Source organism: Anopheles funestus, chromosome 2RL, assembly GCF_943734845.2.
Source record: "Anopheles funestus chromosome 2RL, idAnoFuneDA-416_04, whole genome shotgun sequence".
In the NCBI taxonomy this organism is placed as follows: domain Eukaryota; kingdom Metazoa; phylum Arthropoda; class Insecta; order Diptera; family Culicidae; genus Anopheles; species Anopheles funestus.
In genome coordinates, this window is record NC_064598.1 from 4,763,918 (window position 1) to 4,787,672 (window position 23,755).

A 23,755-nucleotide genomic window follows, 5' to 3' on the forward strand; every position below is an offset into this window, starting at 1 on the left:
ATAAGACACTGTTATTCCACCGTGACCGTTGACGGATGTGTGCTACAGATGAAAATATTCTGTAGCCAGAAAATTCACATAAAAAACGGATCTTTTGCTAATGCCAACCCATTATCGTGTCTCTAAACTATTTACCATCCGCATTAAGGTGAGTGGACATTCTTTAAAGCCGGTTCCATTTTTACAGGAAATATTTTAATAATTATTGGTGCTTTCTTTATAATCTTCCCTCCATCCTTATCACAGACTCGGATGATTTTCGGGAGGAGAGAAAAAAATGTGTATGTGTACCTTAAGGATTTTTTTTCGATTTTAAGCAAGCAATTTTGGAGAGGAAAAAACGCGAAGCTTTATATTATCCGGCCATGAATTTACATTTGCATTTCATACGTTTGAAGAGCAGAGGACGGGCTCATTTCTAATGTTAATTTTACTGACGTCCAAGTATCTCTCAGTCCAAGGTTAACGTCAAGGGTACATATTGCAAATGCGTAACGATGCAATCGTCATAGCGATCGTTCCATGCGATGATGCTTTCGATATATCAAACGAGTGCTACATCCGGTGAAAGCTCGCTTACCCGTTGCCCACCTCTAGGTGCTACGACGCTACGAAAGAATGTCATAAAATGTGTAAAATTTAATAATCCTCAACGCTCGGTACGCCTGCTGGCAATATGCATCGACATTCTGGTACGTTGTATTGCAAGACGTAACGTTTGCTGAGAAGGGGAACACAAAAATTTCGCCAATTCCCACGGTACCCAAGTAGACGGCTACCGGAAGTTCTCCTCTACCAGCAAAAAGCGAATGGCGAACGAGAAGGGAAAGAAGGTGCGGTGCGATATGACATGAAAAATGAAACATTTCAGGAAAACACGATAAGCTGATTTGGTGGCAAGGGATTGTTGGAATGTCGCAAATAAACACACGCCAAGGGAATAAAATTGTAAAAAAAGAGATTTGCTGCGTTATTCATGTGGGAGCTATTGTAACCGGGGGGATGAAATAAAAAATATCGTTTTATTACCCAGTCTGCGGTTGAACTGTCTGTGGGTGATGCATTTCGGAACACACAACCTTATCAGTGCGTACAATAACACTGAACAATGATGGTGATAAACATATCCGAATGCATTCAATTAGTACTTTTGCGGGCTAATTGTGTAACTGTTCGCACGTGCACACATCGCACCAGTCGAGATAACTTCCGTACAAGTAACGAACGATTACGATTTGTTTGCTTTTTTATTTATTAATTATTTGGTTTTCAAATTTTCAATTCTTCTACATCTTGCTCTTTGATTTTGAAATATCGTTAAACCCTTTGGAGCAATGAAATACAAATGGAGACGCCCAGTACTTCACTTAAGTAGGCAACATAATGTTGTTAATTTTCTCCAAACAACTAAAGAGAGACAATACAAACACAATACAATACGAAAGCATCAATTTTGTAGATATTTTGTAGATAATAATGCTTAATGTTAATAATAATGAGATATTAACTCGCATTAGAGTAATGAAATAGAAATGGAGACGCCCAGTACTTTACTTAAGCAAGCAACAGAATGTTGTTAAATTGCTTCAAACAACTGTACAGAGATAATACAAACACAATACAAATAGAAATAACTTATTTTTGTACATATTTTGTAAATAACAATGTGTGAAATAAACATGCGTTGTTACATAAACAATTATACATGAATAGATTATAGTTTAATTTAAACTTCATTTATTATTTCTACCTATGTTTACGTTCCAATAAAGTATTGCAATTACATTAAACTGGTGCTTGGTGGTGAAAAAATTATCAAATTCATTTATCAAAGCTTGCTCCAAACTATTTGCTCATTATAGTTGTGTTCAATTTGACCCACATTTCGGTAGACGGTGACACATGATGATACAAACATGCAGGCTTAAATATTTCAACTTCTGACTATTTCTTTAGAATGCAGCATAAAAAAATCTTACACGCAATCACTTTGCACTCCACACAATTTGCTTCAACTGTATCACTCATCTTTGGCCACGTGTGCATTTGCTGCATGAAATGTAGAGCATATAAATAAACGATGTGACGGTTGTTTCAACCATTATACTAACCGCCTGTACGATTCGCGATATTTGACCGACAGCTGTAGCAAATGGTACCCTCGAGGTGCGGGTTTTCAAGAAATTAGCCACCGTTGCGTTCATTAAACATTGCCCATTGGGGCATAACATCGGGACCGGGAAATGCTTTTCCCAACATGGCAGCCAATTGGCCAAAACAAAGAGCTAGAATGTGGTTCTACGGGTCGCCTTTACCCCCACGCCACGCCAAAGATTATCTAGTGTCACTAAATCAAACTTGACCTGCTTTTTTGTGCTTGTCGCTTCGTTGGACTTTTTAGTTGTACCCATGAAAGAACTAAATCTTTCACTTCACAGCTCTCAGCCAATTCCATATGTGCAGCGGTATCATTGGTAAACCCCTAGTATACCAAACTTGTTTGTTCACTAGGATTCAGCGACCGTTTGATAACCGTTTATGGCTACCTTGGGAACGACGGCTGATGCTATTCTGCAGGACAAACGTTTAGGAAAACGTCGTTCTCTATGGCACAATCCTACACACATTTTTTTTAAAGAAAAATACTATTAAAAACCCAAGACAATCGATGGACAAAACATACTTCAGTTTGATATTGAAATAATATTCACTGCAACTAATTAAATGATTCTTCACAGGCCTATTCTGCAGCCAAAAAAATCATTTTAAACAATGAAGTCTTGAAAGTATTTGTATATTTGGTAATTTCCCAGCGGAAAACTCGAAAGATTCGCTATGCCATCGCCAACGCCAATGCGAAAGATGACGATTACTTAAAGCGTATACTCCCAAAAACTCGGCGCTCCATTACATAAATTCATCCAGAGTGAGTCAACGGATTTTTCCCACTGCCGTATAACTCTTTCGTTCTCCGTAGCCATCGAGTGGCACCTTATTTCCCGTGTGACTTATGATGATGGGGCTAAACTTCATTGAAAAGTGAAAACATGCCGTGCCACGAAAAAGCCGAACCTTCTTCGGCAGCAACAGAGCAGATGGGCGGCAGTTGGGATATGGTTTCGTGCCGGGTGTTTTTTTTTGACTAAAACCCCAATTGTGTGACTGTTAAGTTAGGAAGCGTGTGCAAAAATTTCGTGTCAAATACGGTGTGGAAATCATCGACTGTTCAGCGAACTAATTAAATGGTGGTTAGAAGTTGGACAGGTGCTATCTGTCTGTTTAGTTTTGTTCACTTGCAACGTTAAAGTTCGTTTCTTATGAGCATTATTGTGGGCATACTAATTGCTAACTAACGAGGCAGTATCATTATTTTCAAATGCAACAATTTTCCTTCATTTTCTAAATGATGAAATGTTGTATTGAATGCTCATTCTCCTGTCAGTTGGTAACACTTTCCTGACTTAACATGACGCTCCTCTTTCACAGCGAATAGGGAGATTCGACGAAGCGCAAATAATTACACATGAGAGTAATCATTACCATGATCCCATCATTTCATTTCGTACAATATTTCGCATAATCATTATCTAATTAACTTTCGAAAGTTACATAATGATTAGCCGTATTGTCAGGAGACCCGTAGCGATGGTGTAATAAAAGGTGCTTCTTAGGGAAATGGGGGTTTATACAAAGATACTTTACAGTCATCATGTTCAGCACTTCTACCGGAGTGTCAAATGCCAAGCCATAATGCTTGGTAATACAACAATATGAAGCTAGTTAAAATTGAATAACTTTCTTGCTTTTTATTTCATGTTTTAGCTTACAAAACAAAACAATATATAAGCTGCACCATGCGTTTATTGTCCGCCAAGTTGATAATTAATAATAGCGCACAACGATTGAGCCGTTCTGCTTCTTGGCAGTTTTTATCTTGAAATTTGTTCGACTATTGTTAAGAATTTATAATAGCTTTATAGTGCCTAATAAGGTACTTTTATCAAAAGTTGAATTTGGTAAAATGGTGATTTTTCACATTGTTCAAGCGATAGCTTAAACAAAGCGAAGCTTTTGGTTAACGATTGCATCGTAATTATAGATTTGAATATTGGATAGATAGGTATAATCATGGAAACTAGTGTACTTTTGCTACTAGCTAATATTATTACAGTTCCATTTAACCAATAAATAAATAAAAAAGCAAAAATTCGTCTAAATGCGTTCATTAAGCAGTCAACTGAGTGAGAAACACTGTTCTAGCAAGCAATCACTAGAAAAAAGAAAACAAGTTAACAATATGTTTGATCATGTGCTATAAAAGGTAAAGTAAAACGGTCCAACCTGTGGACAACTTAAATAAAAAAAGCTACCATTTGAATGCTAACGCTAAACCATAGTCCATTGCTGAGTGTTGTATGTACGTATGTCTCGGTGGCGTATATAGTTAGCTTTGTGTTTCGAGAAAGGAACAATTTCCTTTGATAGTTTCTGCATTTTTTGAGCAGGCTTCTTTCACCTGCTAAAACACGCTCAATCGCTCTCTCGATTATTGGCAGGCCGTGGCCACAACTTTTGTCTACACTATATTCAGTCTGTATCTCTTCTGAATATAGCTCTCCAACCCCTAGGAAACTTTGCTCTTGCTGGCCATCCGTTCACTGTAGAATCGCTGCCGAAGTGCATCTAGTTGTGAACGGCGCAGATTACCCGGCACCTTGAAGATGCTTTTCATGAACTCGTGACAATCCATGAGTACGTGCGATTTTTCCAACGAACGGAACAGTCCAATCAGTGTCGAGATATCATCTGTCGCTAGCAAATCTTGTCGCAGGCGCACCACTGTCGTAAGTCCAACGCGAAGCAGAATTTTGTTACCCTCCAGAAACAGGCAGTCCCATATCCGGAGCACGGTCTCCGTAGGAACTACTTCGGCGTACAGGCAGATAAACCACTTGGTTGCTATCACAGGCCATGGCAGTCCTGTTACAGAAGGAAACGGATCAATAGAATCGTTCAGGGAAGGTTACTTAACCGTGTGCACTTACCTAAATCAAAGATGTGCCGATGGACATCCGGGGCTCGCTGACGGATCAGTTCACTGAGCACTTCAATATCGGTGATGAGATTTTCCATCGTTTTGGTGTGATATAGAGGTACGATGTTCTCGACCACCACTTTCAGTAGCCAGAATGAGGACACTTCATTCTTAGTGACTAACAACAGTAAACCTAAAGGACGACAAAATATGACACATGATTGATTTGATTATATTTTCAAACGAAATTTTAATGGACAACTTACCAGCTATATAGTTTAGGCCCTGGCAATACCCAACCGTTCGATTGTGGTGGGCAAACGCAATCAGCACGTTGTATAAACTTAATTGATACTGTTCAAAATGGATATTGTCCGGAAACGTTCTTGGGAGATCGAGTTTGATTTGATCCGCTAGGGTAAGAGCGAACGATTAGTTCAAAAAATTGAATCAAATGCATGTTAAACATTGTTCTTTTTACTTACATATTTCTTGGTCGAACTCATATGTCAGCAGTGTTTGATAGAGGTTTGGTTGCTGTTGCTGCAGTTCTTGCGCACCGGACGTTTTCATCCACACTTCTTCCCGTAGCGAACCTGGCACCCCTTTGCGCACGAACCTCTTCAGTTTGGATCGGTTTTTTAGCATATCCGCACTCTTGAGAAACTTCTGCCATCGCATGCTGCGTGTCGTGAGCACCGACAGATAGCTGGACATGATATTCTCGTACGACTGGTAGTCGAAATCCGGTTCCCGCTTGAATCCATACTCGTCAACGTCACTGTAGAGATAAGATATGTTATTATTATTATCATGCATTTCAGATGACCCATATTGCGTGTGTAAAAAAAACTGCACGTGCGTGAAAAGAAACAAAAAGCATTTCCTGTTTCCGCCCGGGTTCGAACCGGGGACCTTCTGCGTGTGAAGCAGACGTGATAACCACTACACTACGGAAACACCTCACCGATGGGCACGTTACAGCCGTACAGATTCTTTATAGCGACACTTTCACGGATCGCTGCCTGCACGCAATCGTGTAGCGCCATTCGATTGTTCTGTGCGCTGCAATGCAAATACATGCAATGAGGCGCCACCTTCGGTACCTACAATTTGTATTCAAATCTCCCCAATTCTGAGGGAAAGTGCATTGAACGACCTTATATAATAACGCATTATTCATTGTAGTTGGGAGCCATTGTTCATGCTAGATACCGGCACGGTATGTGCGAATTGGTAGTCGGGTTTTTATCTCCCCATTATACAATTGCTTCAGCCGCATGGTGTTTATGGCGAGTGAGCAGAGTTCATGGTATTACAACGCGATAAGTGTTTTTTCTTTACGTTTTAGGCAAACCACCCATTTCAACACCTTATTTTTACATCACATACATACATTTTCATAAAGAAATTAAAATAACCAATGCAAAGAGATTGTTGCAATACGAAGGCTGTATCTGGGCAAACAGATAAACAAAAACTAATCCTGACTCACCTAAACTTTGATACAGCCATGTCGTTTTGATGTCTCCTACGCACGGCACTACACTGCACGTTTTTAACACTGCACCAAACTTAAACTCGAAGGTAATACGGGCAAGAAAAAGAAACTCAATGCACTCATCGATGTTTCAGCTATTTAAAAAGCGATGCCCCAGTAGAACCCGTTCGAAGTGTTATCATACTGTTTCGAATCATCGCAAACGCATCAGCTGATGTTTTGATAACACACTAATCAATTAGTGCTACTGATTTGATTTCCTCTCGCCAAATTTACCACCGAAGTAGAATTAATTCTTGTTTTGTCAATTTCTCTACTTTGGAAGAAATCAAATATCATGCAACGGAATCCTTCTACTTATCACAGACAATTATTATTAACCGTGCCGTCTTGTATTGCACCCGCACAAGGGAAAATAACAAAACTGACCAACTTTCAACAGATGCTTCGTTTGCCAAAAAATGTAAACATTGAACTGACAGCTGACACTGACGTTGTATGCGTTTACGTGTCATTCGGGTGTTGAATTCGTAGCGATATGGAGGATCGTGCCTAATTGCGTTACTTTTCGCAAGAAAGTTGATAATTTAAGACAACAAAAAGTGTTACGGGTAGTGATATTGATAACTTTTACATCTTTAATAGAAGGACACAATCATGGAAGCTTTATACATGCAAACGAACAGCCTCATCCAGGAAACACAGCAATGTTTCCAGCGGCTGAATGATACGCGCTTTGATTCAGGTGAAATTGAACACGACATCCAAATGAAAATTACAACAGTTAATGGGTAAGTTCAGTTCTATTACATCTTAAATGTTCCTTACACTGCTACAAAGGACTTACACTGCTTTTCACATACGCGTTACAGCAACTGCGATCGATTGGACGTGCTACTCTTCAAAGTACCCGTGGCGCAACGTCAGAATGCGAAAATGCGGGTCGATCAGCTGAAGTACGACATACGGCATCTGCAGGCCGCACTAAAGCTATACCAAGATAAGAAACAGCGTCGCGAGACAGAAATGGCGGAGAGGGAAAACTTACTCAACAAACGATTCACCGCGAACTCCGAAACGTCTATTGATATTGATTATTCCCTGCAGCATCACAACTCGATGCAAAATGCACACCGAGGTGTGGACGAAATGATCTGGACGGGTTCGAATGTGTTGGATGGACTGCGATCACAGCGAGAAACGCTAAAGGGAGCCCGAAAACGAATACTGGACGTCGGCAACACGCTCGGACTGTCGAATCAAACGATGAAAATGATCGAACGAAGGCTCGTCGAGGATAAGTATGTGATGTATGGTGGAATGTTTGTTACGACGGTTATAATATGTTTGATAGTATATATTTGGATTCTTTAACGAATGCAAAATAAATGTCATTTGCTTTTCGAATGTGATTCAGAGTTGCTGCTTCGATTGTTTGTTCAAAGCATGATTGATACATTGTTTGTATTTTCGTTCGTAATATCGTCCTCTCGGAGGTATTTTGCCCACTTGGAAGATACACTGGTAGGTTTGGGGTTTGATGGAGATTTCATATCATTTACATTTTCTAGCGATTCAGAAGCGGTTGCCAGTGTTACTTTACTTCCATCATCAGAACGCTTACCAAAATTCATTAAAGGAGTGGCAAACACATCTGCTTTTCTTCTCTTACACACCATTTCTGGTGGATTGGAACTGGCTGAAGAGCTGGGGGCATCAATAGTTGAAGATTTTTGAGCAACACTTACTTTTGGGAATATCTTTTTCGTGTGATTTGAAACGGTTTGTCTGCTATTATTTTCATTACGATGAAAACTAGGCAGAGCGGTTGAGTCGTTTCCGGCTGAATAGCTACGTTTGTCGGTACAGCTTGCGTTTGGGAATGTACCGAACTGTTCTTTGTGCGTTGAACGAATGGAGTTGAACCTGGGCTTCTTTTGCTCAATAGACGACATATTCTTTGACGAAGGGTTAGAATATTTACCTATGCTAGAAGACCGTCTTTCCTCACTATCATATAAATCTTCACTGTTCATTCGATGATAGTTCCATCCTCTTGTCCTTTTTGGCCCAAATTTAGTCTCCGGATTGTTGATTCGCTCTCGATCGAATGTTGTACTCGAAACACTTTCAAACGATTCTGAGGAACCAATAACATCAGACAGATCGTCGTCTGTTTCCTTTGTCAAAAACGTTTCCCATTTACTCGGCCCTTGTAGTCCTTCATTCTCCTCAGTAATGGTACTTGTCGGCACCGTCTCCACAGGTCGTGTAGGGAGTTGTATTTTATTTTGCAAAACCAGTGAAGCTACTTCTGCCTCCTGCTGATCAAGCTCTAGGTTCCGTATCGATAGTTGCTGTACCATACTACGACAATCTTTGCCTGATCCGCGAAAGAATTCTCGCGCCAGTGATTGTTTGACGCCACAAAGCTTGCACACCCATTTGTTGGCCTTTTTCACAATATCCACCTGAAGAAAAGTTTGAATAAATAAAATAGGCAATTTCTAAGGTCTTAACTTAATGTATACCTGATATTTTAAGCACTGAAAACAGCGAACAACTCGCAACTCTTGTGGCATTTTACCGGCTTGTGGATTTGTTTGGGATTGCATAGCACGGTCAGGCTGGATCAATTTGTACAATTTGACATTTTCAAACAGAAATAAGCTATTGATGACTTTTTGCTGGCAACAATTTGCGTATTATTTTGCTTCGAAGCCACTTAATTACATCAAAAGTTCACGGTACAAAATTTTAAAATTGCGTTCATTATTAATCATTATTAAATATATTAATCATTTTCACCCATAGCGAGGTACCTATTTGCAGTCCCTCCAGCATTGGTTCGTATTGTGTGGTATTCTTATTCAATTTGTTTTTTAGTCCTAAATGATTGCAAACCAATCATAAAATTATGCTTTTATAATCATTGGAAGTAATGCAAAGATAGAAATATATTTTTTTAAATAGTGCTAAAACGTCAAATGCAATCATGTTTGGTGTCGCATGAACCAACCCTATTTGTGCCACTTCTTTGTTTTGATAACACCTTCTATGTTTCTGATACCAGGAGCATTCGTATTATTTATTTTTTAACGGGGTTTGATGCTAAAATATTTTTACCAAACCACGGTCATTTCGGTGAGTGTTTTAACTAAATTTCCGATAGTAAAACTCTTTTTTCACGTAAAAAAAGTGGCAGTGTGCAAACCTAATTCGATTGAATGACCATTTTCGACACCATTAGGTCTAGGCTAGAGTACTGCTGAGTAAATAGAGGATTTTCATCGATACACGCGGAAAAAGGGGCACAGCGAAGCGGACGTGGAAATGCTGCGATCGTTGCCGTTTTGCCTGTACCTTCACACCATTTCTTACGCATCTTCCCTGCCAAAGCGAGTGCGTTCTCATTGCCGTCCGTTCATTTCGCTCAGAGTTTTTCGTGCTTGAAACGTTGAATTGGTCAGTAGTGTGCGAATAGGTCGCGGATGGTCGTTCTCCTGCAAATGCTTATCTCACACTCAGTTGGTGTATAGGGCACAGAAGTGGTTTATCCATCCGCTAGAACGGGTTATTTTGGATGTGCGGAAGCGACGTGTTGTTAATTCCCATTGGCAAGTGCTTGAGGCCAAAGACCATCGTGTGCAACAGGAGAATCTCGCGTTAAAGTAAATCCCTGGTTAGTGTCTATGAAGCGTGCACAATCGAGTGTTGATGCAAAGTGATACGAGTGATTGCATTTACGGAATCAAAGTGTCTGATAAGAAAAATGGAATAAAAAAGGAATCCTATCAAATTGCAACAAATTCAATGAAATCTCTTCCCACTCGCAAGACCGGAACGCGGTTTTCAAAGGTTGGTGATAAGTGAAAATATTGTAGAATGAATCGGGTCGTGTCGGAATGTAGAACCGATATCCGAACAGTGTGTAAATTGTTTTGCTAACGTGGCTGAAGCCAATATCGCGTCTTAGCCACCTTTCTGCTCATCATCTGTTCACCTACTTGGAGAAGTGTAGAAAAGTAGCTGCAGTTAAAATAGTGTTGTCAGTAGTAACAACAGCAGCGAATCGTCCGGCTCATTAAATCAAGCAACACGGAAAACCGTTGGGAGGAAGAAATCTTCACCCCGCACCCTGCCTAACGTTTCACGCGAGCCAAGCTGGATAATTCAATTGTAAATCGGTACTTGAGCGCCGCGGACGACGACTTCGTATACTGTGTGGATCTGGACATCCGGCGCTTCATCGAGCGGTCGAACCCAAAGGCGTAAGTAATGAATGTGGGCAAAGTACAAAGGTGACGAAAGTGGCAGGGATCCCTTTACTCAACCCCCGTAACCATAACCGGTGGTCGAAAATCTTGCTGACCCAGAACACGCGAATAAAAGTGTGTGTGTGTGGCTCAATGGAAGACTAACGGTATTTCCTCTTTACCTGTTTTTCCTACCCCGTTTATGTTTTCTTTACGATGAACGTGATAAGTATTGCGTTCAGATAGCCAGTTGGGGTTACTCATACAAAAAGAAATAAACATATTTTTTGCTTTAAAATAAGAAAATGATAATGATACTGTCCCGAACCGGAAATAAAAAAGTAAGAAAAAAATTAGATAAACCTTTACGCTGGTTTGTGGTCTTCAGATCATAAATTCAACCATTGGACATTAATTTTAACGATGTGAAAATATTGCAAAACATGTTAAGAATCAAAGATATTACTTAAAAGATTGGAATGTTGTTTGGAAAAATAAAAGTATGCATGAATTGATTATTTCATTCTGCTTGGGTGGATCGTGTACTATCCGCTTGCAATGTAGCCCCATTTTTTATCCGCAAAACATCTCCGGTTGATGGTCGAAGGAAGAGAAAGATATAAAATATGCTACAGCACAACTAATGTTGAATGGAACGATGAAACAATCGGAACAATCGAACCATGTATGCCACAGCATACAGCAACAAAACTCACAGCAACACCACATTCAGATCAGTCAAGTGTTTCATTGGCATCATTTTGGATCAACATCGATCGGTGATGCGTTTTTGCGTTTCGTTGCTATTTGCATGTTTGTTTGATCCGATTTTCCGGTGTTTAACAGCATGAGCGCCAGCCAGGAAGGAGGCTGGAAGATGCGCAATTGTTTCATTTCAAAACTGAACAGTGGTAACTCCAACGATCGCTTCAGCTTCGAAGTGTTTATCATGCAAATTAAAGAGCCATTAAAGAGCGAAAAGTTTAAGTCACTTTTCGTGCCAACCTTTTTGTACTGGTGTTTGTGCGGTGAAGCCAAATTGGTGTAAAATTTGCATAATCATTATCGTCTTAAACTATCATTTAAGTACAATTGAAAGGGATCATCAATCTTGCTACATTGTGCCACTGTTAGAGGTGACCATTTATTAGACATTTTATGATTTTTTCCCTCCCAATGATTTGTTTTGTGGTGTTACTGTAAACATTAAAACTTCACAATGATGATTAATTTCTTGAAGGAAATTGGATAATTACTTTTGCACCTTTCATCCAGTGCTTCTACAGTGCGAAGCATATGCAAATCACATTTTGCATCTGCCACCATAATGGCCGATGATCGCGTAGCTGGCGAATCGGAAAATGCGTAGGTACACGTCCGTTCACACATTCGGCATGGCTTAATTCTTGTTTTGTTTGAGGGTACCCCTCTGCTTCCAAATTCAACGGGACGTTACTTTGCAATTCGCGGTCGGAATAAATATTTATAACGAAAAGCACATGGCGCAGTGGGCATCCAAAGTCCATACTGAGCACCCCGGAACGTTGTTTCGCTTCCAATTCCACCATCGATCCTCATCGATGATGAGGTCATCGAAGCGGCCATTCTTAATTAGGTGCCAGCAAAGTAAAAGCAATCGCGTTTTGGTTTAATTATGTGTGTGTGTGGGGGGCTCCTTAGCTGCATTGGAGTTTTCTTTTTTCCATCTGCAAAAGGTACAATTGTTTGCTTACTGCAGGGTGAGTAGTGGATTAATTTGGCATTTTCTTTGTTGTGTATATGTTTCTTTCACTATACCAACCCACTGAAGCTACCACAGTCGAAAGGTGGTAATTAGGGTGGTGCAAACGATCGCTCCAGGACGTTTCAGGGTGTTTAGTGGCCGGGCAAGTATCCTAGTCGATAATGAACGAATTTCAAAATACGCTCTGTTTGTGTTTAACATTAGAACCAGCGAGAGTTTTTGATTAACAAAAAAGATTGTTTATTTTGAAGAAGATAATAATTTTAAACTATCCTCTGCCTTCCAATTATCAAAATCTTCTTGCGAAATGAGTTAAGATTTTGTTGCATTCCATTCGTAAGATTTTTTGCGTATGTTTATTCAAATGTTTTGGTTGCAATTTTGTGTGATAAGCTCGATAAAGAACCTGCAAGAGCTACGTATATGTACATAGGTGATATAATACTTACCAAATGTACAGGAAAACCAAAATCACCTGCTCTTAAGTATATCCTGTTGCAACAGACCTGCATCGACGTCATCTTCTACGACAGGTATTTACATTATTTTATTTCTTTCCTCCTTTCGCAGTGTGCTGATCTTCCCACCGTTCAGCAGTTATCGCCGGTTTCTGATCCACAGGGTGTGCGCCAGTAGATCGTTCAGCCAGCATGATATCGTAACGTTCTCCATCGGGATCGGTGACGAACGGCGCACCGTCGTTTGCTTTAGCCATCAGCTACTGAAGGACGTTAAGGCGACCAACGGGAAACGGTAATATGTCTTAACTATTGAAATGAAAGTCAATTCTATATAAAGTATGTCATATCTCTTTCACTGCACCAGAACCGTATTTTGATTAACATTGGAAACAAAGAGCAAACCCTTGTGTAATGCCAAGGTTAACGACCCATACCAACCCCCGGTGTGTGGTATAACACTCATTTACGCTATAATGTTTGTCGCTATATTTAAACGGAGTGTTATTTTTGGATGAAAAATTCATTCTCTCGCACAACGAGACCGGCATAAATGGGAACATTCTTCATTCATAACTTTAGACCTTGGCGGTCAGGTGAAAAAGAATCATGCAAAACGGCATTGAAATATAAAACGCAATCGAAACAAGGTGGATTTTATTTAATAGTTTAATATGATGATCGATGTGTTTGATATGCGCGACCTCAACTAAAATAAGATTATTCATACGGTATTTTTCTTGGATAGGTTTTTACACTCAAATTGATGAATAATTTTATTTACTGTCTCGTTTATGATAATTTTAAACTATCGATTGTACTATCCCTTGATATGCAATATTGTGCCTTCGAGGCTTGGCATCATGTTCGGCCGACTGACACAGATTATTACGCAAGGCCAATCAAACAGAATGGATTGTGTTAGTGAGATATTACCGTCCGTGCGTAAGTCGCATGTAAATATGCATTCGTGTGCTCTTTCGAAAGGTGCGTTGGGCCCCTGGTGACAATCGAGCTTCTAGTGACGACGCCTGGTTGGGATGTATGCCGAGTGAAAGTGCTTCTGCAATAGCACTGTACTCGACCTTCATGTACAGGCGAGCCAACAAAAAATTTACTAACTTCGCAAATTCAGTGACCTTCGGCTAGAGACGGTTGTTGCTTCATTAAAATCGGTACCATCTTTGCGTTTCTATTCCCACACGAACGGATCAGTTTCGAGGAATCGACCGGCGGCGAATACGGTACAGCTGCGGCCAAACCTCATTACGCTAGCTGGCGTAGTTCAACGACACCACCGACAGCGTCCACCAGTACCATCACTACCAGCAACAACTTTGGAGCTAGTAGCGGGAACGTTCACGCAACTACAAGCACCACTACAACCTGCAGCATCAATAGTTCGCTCGGGTGTGGACGAAAGCGTGTTGAAGGACGAGACGCAACGTACGATCAGGCGGCCAACATGGGCACGGAACCGATTTTGCAGAGTAGCGGCGCTACCGCTGTCCATCAACAGCAACGACAGCAACACGGTGCAACATCCACCAACACTCAGCAACGATCGTACCTGATCGATGAGGATGCTGCTTATGGCGATGCGATGAAAGGTAAGTTGTTGTTCTTTGGTTCTTTCTTTTTTTGTTTTTCCTTTTTGTTGTTTGATTCTACCAGAAATGATGTAACATTTTCTCATTTCTTATATTATATTAATACTTTTTTAGATACCGTTCAATATATGTTTTTTTCTAGTTCATGAAGAATGAAAACTAAATGACATTCTAATTTATTTTAGTTGATTGTGTTGTGTTGATTGTGTTGATTATTTTATATTGCATCGTTTTTCATTCTCTTTTCCCGTTTTTCTATCAACAAAACCTTTCTTTCGTGTTTTGGTTACTTGCTTTTGCATCATTTTCAATGACCCTTCATTGTCTTGTTCAATTTCCCTCTCGTTTACGAAACTGGCACTTTTGCTATTTTTGATGGTTCGTTTTGTTTTGCGCCTTTTCGTTTGCTTGTGTACAATTTCGGTTACTAAACTACTGTCGATTAATCAGTCTGATTGCGTGTTTCATCGCCGTGGTGGAGAACTAATGCCTTTTCTCATTGTTACTATGGTTGGTGGTTGTTTCTTACACTTTTTGCGTTCAGCTGGCCTCAGGTCGGTTATACAATGCGCACTGAATTGCTACTGTCGATTGCAAAAGGTGCAGTTTAGTCGTGTTTTTTTCGTGCATCGTACGGTTAAAAGTGTTTCTAGCAGCTTTTTTGTGGTAGAATCGTTACCTGTCGAACCTATCGAGAAGGAAAAATTCGTTTGAATGTTTTACAAAACACTGTAAAAAAAGAAATTAAAACAGGAACTAAAATGCAACCATTGGAATCCACTAAAAAAACATGTCTAGTGTAGTATCTTACGTGTAGAGTATGTGGTGCTGCAGCTGCATAAAGTGGTTACACTTCTTCACGCGATCTGCACGATCACTTTCCATCTCCCGGCATGCAAAGTGGGGCACACTTCACACATCGGCCAGACACAGCATCGCATTGCAAAGGTGGAGTGGGGATGGTTGGCAGGACCGGCAGGGTGGCAGGTTCAAAGTTATTACGAAATATATAGTTACCACGCTGTATCAGCGCCCGGTTGCGCGAGGTGCTGTGGTGCGGTAAGCCGATGACGCTGACCCATTGGCATAGCGTTGGGACCACGCTAACCGGTAGAAAGTATGCGGTTTTGTACGCTTCAAATCGTACCGTATGCTTGCACCTTCCCTACTAATGTGGCGTAACGGTTGAGTCCTTGTACCTAGTTGCAGCTTGCACACGAAAGCTCTTATGCATTTGATCATGCCTTGCTGCTCTTTTCTTCCCGGTGTGAGGTGACGAAAACCGTACCATCGTATCGTGTTGGATTATCAGTTATTATCCAATCGTTTTACAAAGATTTTTGAGCTGCAGCTGGTTTAAAAAAATAGGCAAATGAATATTTATCTCGTTTTTAGGGATGAACTAATGGCCAAAAATTGCAAAATAGCCTTCATAACCCAAACGGTGAATGTTAAAATAATGTCATACTGTTTTGATTTTCGTTGTATTTTCTTAATTACTTGTTTATTCATTTCCTGTCGATGGTTTTAGTATGTGTAATAAGTTTCCTTAGTTTAGGAGAGTTTTATTTCCTTAGTTTTTTTATTGTTTAGTTATTTTCTTTAGTAGTATTTTTTTCGGATTTTAATGATTATTCAAATTTTTATGTATTTTTTTTTTGTATTTTTATTTTTCTTATAAATTAAGCGTTGTACAAGTTTACAATGTAATATATCCTTATTTTATTTTTCTTATAAATTAGGAGTTGTACAAGATTATCAATATATCCGTGTTAATGTATGCAAAGAAATGTAATTCATATTTGTAAGTTAAATAGGGGATGAAATATTGTTCAGCCCTTCAAGCAAATGCCATAAACTGCTAACGTTGCTATCGCACACCAAAGCATATTTTTGATCATGAATGAAGTAAAACACAAGTCCGAACGATTCGCACCCTGTAAACCACCCCAAAGGCGGTCGATGGTGTGCGTGAAAAGAACGAACGCGTTAGGAAGGGGTATACACGCGTACACAGTGGCCAAACCACCCTGTGTGCATGGGAATGGAGGAGATTCGTAGCGAAGCAGCCATCGAGTAACCTAGTCTGTTTTGGGACGTCGGTTGCTGGGATCGTTCGAGCTTCGCGCACTGTCTGTCTTATTACTCAACCTTGCTTCGTTCGAAAGGGAAAGGGAATATTTAAAAGTCTTTGCCGCAAAAAGAATTTGCCCGATTCGGTACGGTGACCAGTTTGCATTTTCTCGCTGAATTGTGGTGTGTGCGTTTTTGCTCCGTTCGCGAAACAGACGTAGAATATCTACGACCCTTCAACCTTCTTTATACTCTCGCGCATACGGCGCTGTGAAGAGAGTCCGGAAATTCGGTAAGCATACGGTTACTAGTGATAATGAATGTGCCTTGCTGAATTGATTTAAATGATAGCTAAAGAAGGAATAAAACACAGTTGTTGTATGTGAATACCAAAATAGGCGAAACGAAAGGTGAATTTTAGTGTGAAGAACTGAAAAAGTAATCAGCATGTATTGGTGAACCAAAAAGGGCAAACAAGTTCTATGTGTTTGTGTGTGCATTCCGACAGATGACAGAACGTGTGTACGCATCGATTCTGCGCACTGCTTGCGTCTCGTGAAAGGAGAACAAAGAGGAGTTAACTTCGTTTGTAGGATAAAGAACAAAAAATGCAATGTGTAGTACGCTATGGTGAAGTTGTTTGTTTACAAACATGTGTACAGTGTGTCGTCTTATGTAGTAGAGCATATGTGGTGTGCTAATTGAGTTAGTAATTGGTTTATATGAATTCCAAAGTGTTTTTTTTTGTTGAGTTGGTTAAGAGAAATGCACTCCATGAAAATTGTAATAAAATTGAGCTTAGCACTAAGTGAACATTCATAGCTCCTATTCATTGTACTTTGAAGTAGCATGTTTCGCAATTATGTATGTTCCTTTCTTCACACGCTCGAGCTATACCATTTAGCATGTCGATGAACAATAACCCAGAAAATGCACACAAAACCACGTCACGAAACATGGGCATCAAAATTTGCCGACTTAATTAGTTTGAATCCGCGTTAATAATTATCACCACCGTTCCTTCCTATCTGCTGCTCTTTCACCGCACTGCACCGGCACCGGAACCGGCATAATAATCAACATCCTTAGTTCCCATTGTGCCTCATCACACACTGGCATTGGTCTAGATGTGCCGTGGTTGAGCATGAAACGCGGTACAGAGTGAAAAGTGAGTGAAGAAGCATCAGCAACGGAAGTGAAGCCCACGGTGGGTTGGGCCGTTACTAGGGTGGGGCCCTTAATGCCGGTTTAGCAGACATCGTAGTAACACAATGTGGTGCGAAAATCAGCGATCTAGAAACGATTGCATTGCCTATGGCGGTAGGTGAAACAAAAATCCGGAAAACGGTGCACTCACAACTCAACGAAAAAGCTTAACGCGAACGAATCGATAATGTGTGTCGGTGCATTCCGGTTGGAAGGAATAAAACGAAAGGCCGGCATAATGCAACTTGCTAGTGAATGTGGTGTACAAACGAAGAAACTTCGCGAAATGACGAAATTTACAACCGTAGGCTTTATTCATGACAGCAACAAAGATGATAATATTTGTTAACTTCTTTCCCAATTCGAATTTTTGTGACTTAGTTTGCTTACATAATTATCCGGTGGCATATTTCAATCTGCAAAATTTGTCACACCACACGTGAAATATGATACACTCCATAGTGCGCATTAGAGAAATGGATATTACAAAACACCTCAAAAAACGCATCCAAACAACCACATAACTAAACCGCGTGATTACAGCATCGAACACCGGAATGCACTGGATGGCCTACGAAAAGCGAGAGAAACAGGTGGATGAAATGATTGCTTGGCGTTAGTTATGCTTTGCTCTAGTGTGTTATGTCGTACGACAATCTAATAGCCGGTGTTTTGGAGGTTGAACAAAGGAGGAAAAACAAACATAGTTAAAGATTACTTTTGGAATGCTATCGATGTTCGATTAGCTGGTGAAGGAATGTGAATCAACAGCTGTGTCTTGAAGATTTCTTTTTGTTATTTTTATGGAGGCTTGGCTTGTCTGCACTGTGCTGCTTTTTTTAAAGAGATTAGCATACAGCAAGGGAGTAAAATGTGTTTAAACTGTATACAGATTGCATATTGTCTGCAGTCGTTGAAATGATGTTTTTAATAGAACAGAAAACCGAAAAGTGATATTTTCAAAATTAGCCCCAGAGCAACATATATGTATGCAGCCAGGTGTAACTGTGACAAAAAACTAGGTTTAAACATTCCCCTGCATTGTCGCTTACCTTTTGGAATACAAAACAAAAGCCACAGCAGAAAGATAATTTGCGAAGAATCGAACCATCGCGATCTATTCGATGGCGAAGCTTGAAAGCAAAAAGGAAACCGAAAGTGTTTTAAGGTCATACCGGGTTAGATAATGCTTTTTTTGGGTTACCTTCCATTCACATAATGTAACAAGCGATGGCCAACTTCGCTAACCATTTTGTCGTTTACACTGTTTCCCATAATAACCAACGCACAATGCGGCCCGCAACGTACACATACACCCAAAAAACACGCACTACGTCACTGAGATGAGATGAAGCCGTAACTGTGGATACGGGCAGGGATCGACAAAAAATCGAAACGTAACGTTGGAAAGCTAGATGGTTCGGTCCCAGTGACCGCATTTCATCGGCAATTGGTCATTTTCCTTCCTTTTGCATGGCCGCTCGTTCGCCGTTGCAGTTGTTGATCGTCGACAAAAGGTTCACTTTCGGCATTCACATTCCACTCGATTCGATTATGGCGTCGCCGACGCCACCTACGATCGTCCGGAATGATGAAGGGGAAAACGCTGTAGCGTTTCAATTAACTGTAGCAACGCGCAATCCTGTGTTGCACAATCGATAGTGAAGGCTTCACGCAGTGAAGATGACGCTGGATATGGTAAAGTGACTGACTAACGAGCAATGAAGGCAAAAAAGGTGATTTTAATGTTACCAAAGTGTAACGTAAAGCCATCGCGTGAATCTATTGCGAATTGAAAGTTACGTTGAATGCATATCAAATGCTTATGCACAAGCCCAGTAGTGACCATCATTCGCATGCGGACACTGTTTCCATGACAACGGTGAACTGTAAACAGGGACAGTCAAGGCCGATAGTCAAACGCAATAATGTTGGTAAAAACAACAGCTAAAACGGCCAGCAAGGGTGTCCAAACCAAACCAATCCTAATTGTGACCCAGGGTGCAAACGTGTCCCCACAACACGTGGCATTCGGTCATTGTTTATGCAAAGCAAAGACGAACCCAGCACGTCCACTCCACGTAAGGTAATGGCCTTCATTACACGATGGTGTGTCATGGTCACTATCCATAAGATCAGGCCACTCATTTGTGGGTAATAAAATCTGTTGAAATTACACAATATCTATAAAGTAAAGAAAGCAGTGAATTAAATGTTGGTTCAGTTAACATTCCTTAAACCTAATTGCTAAATAATAAGCGCACCATTAAAAAATAACTATCTTCTTTCCACTGTTTGTGTATCCAGGTTCGGTGTATCCAGATACGGTTGGGCACAGCCACCAGCAGGAACAGTCAGGGCCTTTCGGCAACGATACAGGTACCGGTGTGAAGTTTCCGCCCGTGGTAGGAATTTATCGTCCACCGGCGGCAAGGCGTGCACTGAATCTAGCGGAAAACATTGTGCATCAGCTTGCACCACCGGCAGCCTGTGAGCATCCGAACGATTATGGTCATTTAACGCCTTCCGCGCCACATCCACCGGCAACTGTTCACCAGCCAGTTCATCTTCTGCTACACGCCGCTGCGGGCGGTACCGAACCGGATAAGATATTAATCGCACCAGATTCCAGAGAAGGCCATCCACTAAGAAAGGACAAAGCGAGTGTTTGTGAAAAAACTGGTCACGCCGGGCAGGAAACAGTGCAATCGTCATCGCGGACGAACGTTCCGGAATCCAATCGACAGATAGGAAGTAACGACAGTACCGGAAATAGTAACAGTACGAAAAGCACCGGAGTTACATCGCCAAGTGCAAGGTAAGTGTGGGAGAAGAAGTTTAAAATGAAAATATTGTCAAAGCATTGTCTTCAGTACAGTATCGGTTGTTTAAAGGAATTGCAAAGAGTTGAAATAATCCGCTGCTACTCTGTATCTTTCTTTTAGGAACAACCGTCCTCCTCGTGAAAGACGTCCAGATCGTGCAGTGTACGTTCCGCGTGCTCGTCGTAGCTTAACAACGCCTCCGGTCGTAACAGCTCAGTCACAATCTTCTCCACCAGAAGTTGCCGAAGCAAACATCGCGAAAGTAAGCACATCCCAAACGAAGGGCCTATCGCGGACGGCATCCAACGGAGTTGAGCATCTCGAATCGGCTACCCTTGATCCGGTAACAACAGCAATAGCACTAACCTCAACAGTGTCTTCCAAAGAATTAGTAAAATTAAAAGACGGAAAGCGTAAGCTGCTGGAATTAACATCATCTGGAAAACTGCAAAGTGGCAATACTGACAAACTAAATTGTGATACTGTGATAGAAGCTCCGTTACATGCTCATACTCATGGTGAGGGTGGTGAGGTTTCATTAGAATTGTGCAAAAAACGAAGCCATAGTTTAGAAGAGCAGCAACAGCATCAGGAACTGCACCAAACCGCTGTAGGATTGGTTGAGGTGAAGGAAGATAGGGATTCGTTAACGGTTTCCCCATTTTATTTGAACAAACATAAAGAAGAAAGCATCGAGCTGTATTGCGGCAACTTACGTACTGGCCAAGTCGAAGAAGTTTCTAGGGAGAATTCTCATTGCAACCCTGAAACAGTCGTCACGATGCAACGCAACAATCAACGAAATCGTAATGTGCGAAACACGACCAGCAGCACTACGCCGTCACCACTTGCCACCGGTATGCTCATCACTGATTCCAACGAGGCAGAAAAGATCGACCGTGATGAGAAAGAATTGCGGCGAGCTTCGCAGGAGATCAATCGCAGCAATCGGCGCATTATGAAGCAAACTTTCAACTCGGACGTACTGGAAATTGGTGAACCCACACCTCCATCGACAGTACAGAAACCGGTAAAAGTTAAGCGCACAGCGGCAACAGTTGCGACAGAAAGCGTTGAAGGACAGAAAGCAATTGTCACACCAGCAGCTGGTGCAATATCGAACGGTAAAACGGAAGAAGCAACCAGCGCTGATGGGGAGGAAGATGCGGACGATTGGGAATCGATGTACGACGATAATGGTGATTGTTTAAATCCAAAAATGCTCGAAGAACTAACGACGGCTGTAGGGAAGGTGTCGATTGAAATGCCCCAATCGGATTATAAGGTTAGTAGTACGATGGAAAGCCAAATTCGGGGTCTAATCTTTTCTGAACGTGTTGTTTCTTGTAGCTGTTTGAAACGAAGCAGGCTGTGCTGAATGATGAAGAGTTTCCTCATGTGCTGGAAGTGTCAAACTTTCCGGCCGAATTCAAGACACAGGATTTGATGATGATGTTCTCGCAGTACAAAGAAACCGGTTTCGACATCAAATGGGTTGATGATACTCATGCGTTGGCTGTTTTTAGTAGCTCCAAAATTGGTAAGCCTTAGTGTGAAACTTGGATTATCCATGTTTTGCTTATTTACCGATTTATTATGTTATTCCACACAGCTGCTGAAGTACTCGCTACAGGCCTTTCGTTTGCACGTGTGAAACCACTGGCTGAAGCTACGGCCGAATCACGATCAAAGGCTCGCAAGTGTTCCAGCTCATTGCAACCGTACCGTGCCCGCCCGGAAACGTGTGCCGCAATGGCTCGAAGGATGGTTTCGTCGGCGCTCGGCGTGAAGCTAAAAACTGCACCGGAAGAACGTGAAAATGAACGTCGACTCTTGCGTGAAGCCAAAGGTACGGATAGAATAAGAGATAGGTTGTCGATGCAGATTAATCTCATTATTTTCTTTCTCGCATCTTCTAGAACGAAAAAGGCTCGCTGCCAAGCAACGTGATGAGGTATGGGACAGCTAGTGTTAGCAACTTCACGAAAACCTTTGCACGTTTGTCCGACCTTCACCGAGAACCGTTATAAGTTAAAACGTTTCGCTTCACGTTTACATTGCCACGGTTGCCATATCTGATAAGAAGAGATAGTATAGTTTTGTTTAAATGGAATTAGATCTCGTGAAACCGTGTTTTGCTTTACGCCAGCAAGCTAGAGAGCGGAAGCTGTATAGAAACGATACCGAGAGCAACTTAAAAAATTGCCAATTCTGCGGGTAAAACACGTCCCCGGAAATGCAGCTGTGTACATGAGGTACAGCGTATTTGTATATGCATTTTTATTTTATACTTTCATTTTGAATCCCTTTAACTTTACAATAATTCATCAATTTGCCCATGATAATTGATAGAACTATAAGGCGTACCAGAATAGGACCACTTGCGAAAAGAAACAGTACAAGCATGATAACGCCAATAGACAAAACGAATGATTTCAGGAACATACACTGAATTTTTATAATTATTGTGGCAGTAGAAACCGGATGTAGGCCGTGGCAGTAGAACCGGATGTATGTGCAATTCAAAGTCATACAAGAAAACCACAGTTACACAGACAGGCAGGCAGTGTTCCAGATCTACGATGGATGGTGTGAAATCAATCTAAAATGTGGTGAATTAGATTATTGATCGGGGCACAGCTGTATTTTTGTATTAGAAAATATGAAAGTTTAGTTTGTTATTTCTATATATTGTGAGGGATTAGATAGAGAGGAAAGGATCTGCTGGAAATCATGGTTGGATTGTTCAATCAAAAGTGATTATAAATATTATATAAACTATCTACAACAAGTATGCATGATGATCAGTCGTGGTGGAGATCCTGTTTCCTGTATGATAGTATAATTAAAACCCTTATATACAAGCAGTGTAAAGGGCGCGCGGGTGGCAAATTTTGCCAGCTCGCTCGTCACTGTGTTTATATCTCTTATTTACAAAGCAAAAATAATCGTGAGATATGATCCTAATAAAGAATTTAATTCAGATATTTAAATGAATTCAGCTTTAAAGGGGTCAATTTAAAGCCGAAAAATATAGATTTCTTATG

General features: G+C 40.9%; 4 protein-coding genes and 1 non-coding gene across 5 annotated transcripts; 2 read left to right on the plus strand and 3 right to left on the minus strand.

Annotated features, from left to right (window-relative positions):
- Positions 1-3,780: 3,780 nt before the first annotated feature.
- On the minus strand, positions 3,781-6,940 carry LOC125762723 (growth hormone-regulated TBC protein 1-A). The gene is made up of 5 exons (XM_049425189.1): positions 6,531-6,940; positions 5,521-5,816; positions 5,302-5,448; positions 5,046-5,228; positions 3,781-4,980 (listed from the first exon to the last, which is right to left on the minus strand). Exons 1-5 carry the CDS (start codon positions 6,548-6,550, stop codon positions 4,625-4,627), a joined length of 1,002 nt encoding a protein of 333 aa, XP_049281146.1. The 5' UTR covers positions 6,551-6,940; the 3' UTR covers positions 3,781-4,624.
- Positions 5,923-5,995, minus strand: Trnav-cac (transfer RNA valine (anticodon CAC)). Its single transcript has one exon. It is a non-coding gene; the product is annotated as a tRNA-Val (tRNA).
- A 29-nt stretch (positions 6,941-6,969) lies between the features above and the next one.
- On the plus strand, positions 6,970-7,948 carry LOC125762745 (probable Golgi SNAP receptor complex member 2). The gene is made up of 2 exons (XM_049425222.1): positions 6,970-7,327; positions 7,409-7,948. The coding sequence occupies exons 1-2, from the start codon at positions 7,194-7,196 to the stop codon at positions 7,908-7,910; spliced, it is 636 nt and encodes a 211-aa protein (XP_049281179.1). The 5' UTR covers positions 6,970-7,193; the 3' UTR covers positions 7,911-7,948.
- Positions 7,910-9,338, minus strand: LOC125762722 (MRN complex-interacting protein). Its single transcript, XM_049425188.1, has 2 exons — positions 9,068-9,338; positions 7,910-9,007 (listed from the first exon to the last, which is right to left on the minus strand). Exons 1-2 carry the CDS (start codon positions 9,149-9,151, stop codon positions 7,976-7,978), a joined length of 1,116 nt encoding a protein of 371 aa, XP_049281145.1. The 5' UTR covers positions 9,152-9,338; the 3' UTR covers positions 7,910-7,975.
- Positions 9,339-10,682: 1,344 nt separating this feature from the next.
- LOC125762690 (uncharacterized) lies at positions 10,683-23,701 on the plus strand (the record flags this gene model as incomplete). Its single annotated transcript, XM_049425078.1, has 8 exons — positions 10,683-10,807; positions 13,107-13,289; positions 14,210-14,604; positions 20,191-20,701; positions 20,829-21,993; positions 22,059-22,248; positions 22,321-22,557; positions 22,628-23,701. Coding segments are annotated over 8 exons (2,856 nt in total), but the record flags the coding sequence as incomplete, so codon positions are not given.
- Between the last annotated feature and the right edge of the window lie 54 nt (positions 23,702-23,755).

Excerpts from the sequence above, each read along its gene's own strand:
- LOC125762723 (XM_049425189.1), bottom strand. The coding sequence starts at position 6,550 with ATGGCTGTATCAAAGTTTAG. Across the intron at positions 5,817-6,530 it reads ATGGCTGTATCAAAGTTTAG|TGACGTTGACGAGTATGGAT; the intron begins GTGAGTCAGGAT and ends TTATCTCTACAG. Across the intron at positions 5,229-5,301 it reads GGGCCTAAACTATATAGCTG|GTTTACTGTTGTTAGTCACT; the intron begins GTAAGTTGTCCA and ends GTCGTCCTTTAG.
- LOC125762745 (XM_049425222.1), top strand. The coding sequence starts at position 7,194 with ATGGAAGCTTTATACATGCAAACGAACAGCCTCATCCAGGAAACACAG. Across the intron at positions 7,328-7,408 it reads AAAATTACAACAGTTAATGG|CAACTGCGATCGATTGGACG; the intron begins GTAAGTTCAGTT and ends TACGCGTTACAG.
- LOC125762722 (XM_049425188.1), bottom strand. The coding sequence starts at position 9,151 with ATGCAATCCCAAACAAATCCACAAGCCGGTAAAATGCCACAAGAGTTG. Across the intron at positions 9,008-9,067 it reads TTCAGTGCTTAAAATATCAG|GTGGATATTGTGAAAAAGGC; the intron begins GTATACATTAAG and ends ACTTTTCTTCAG.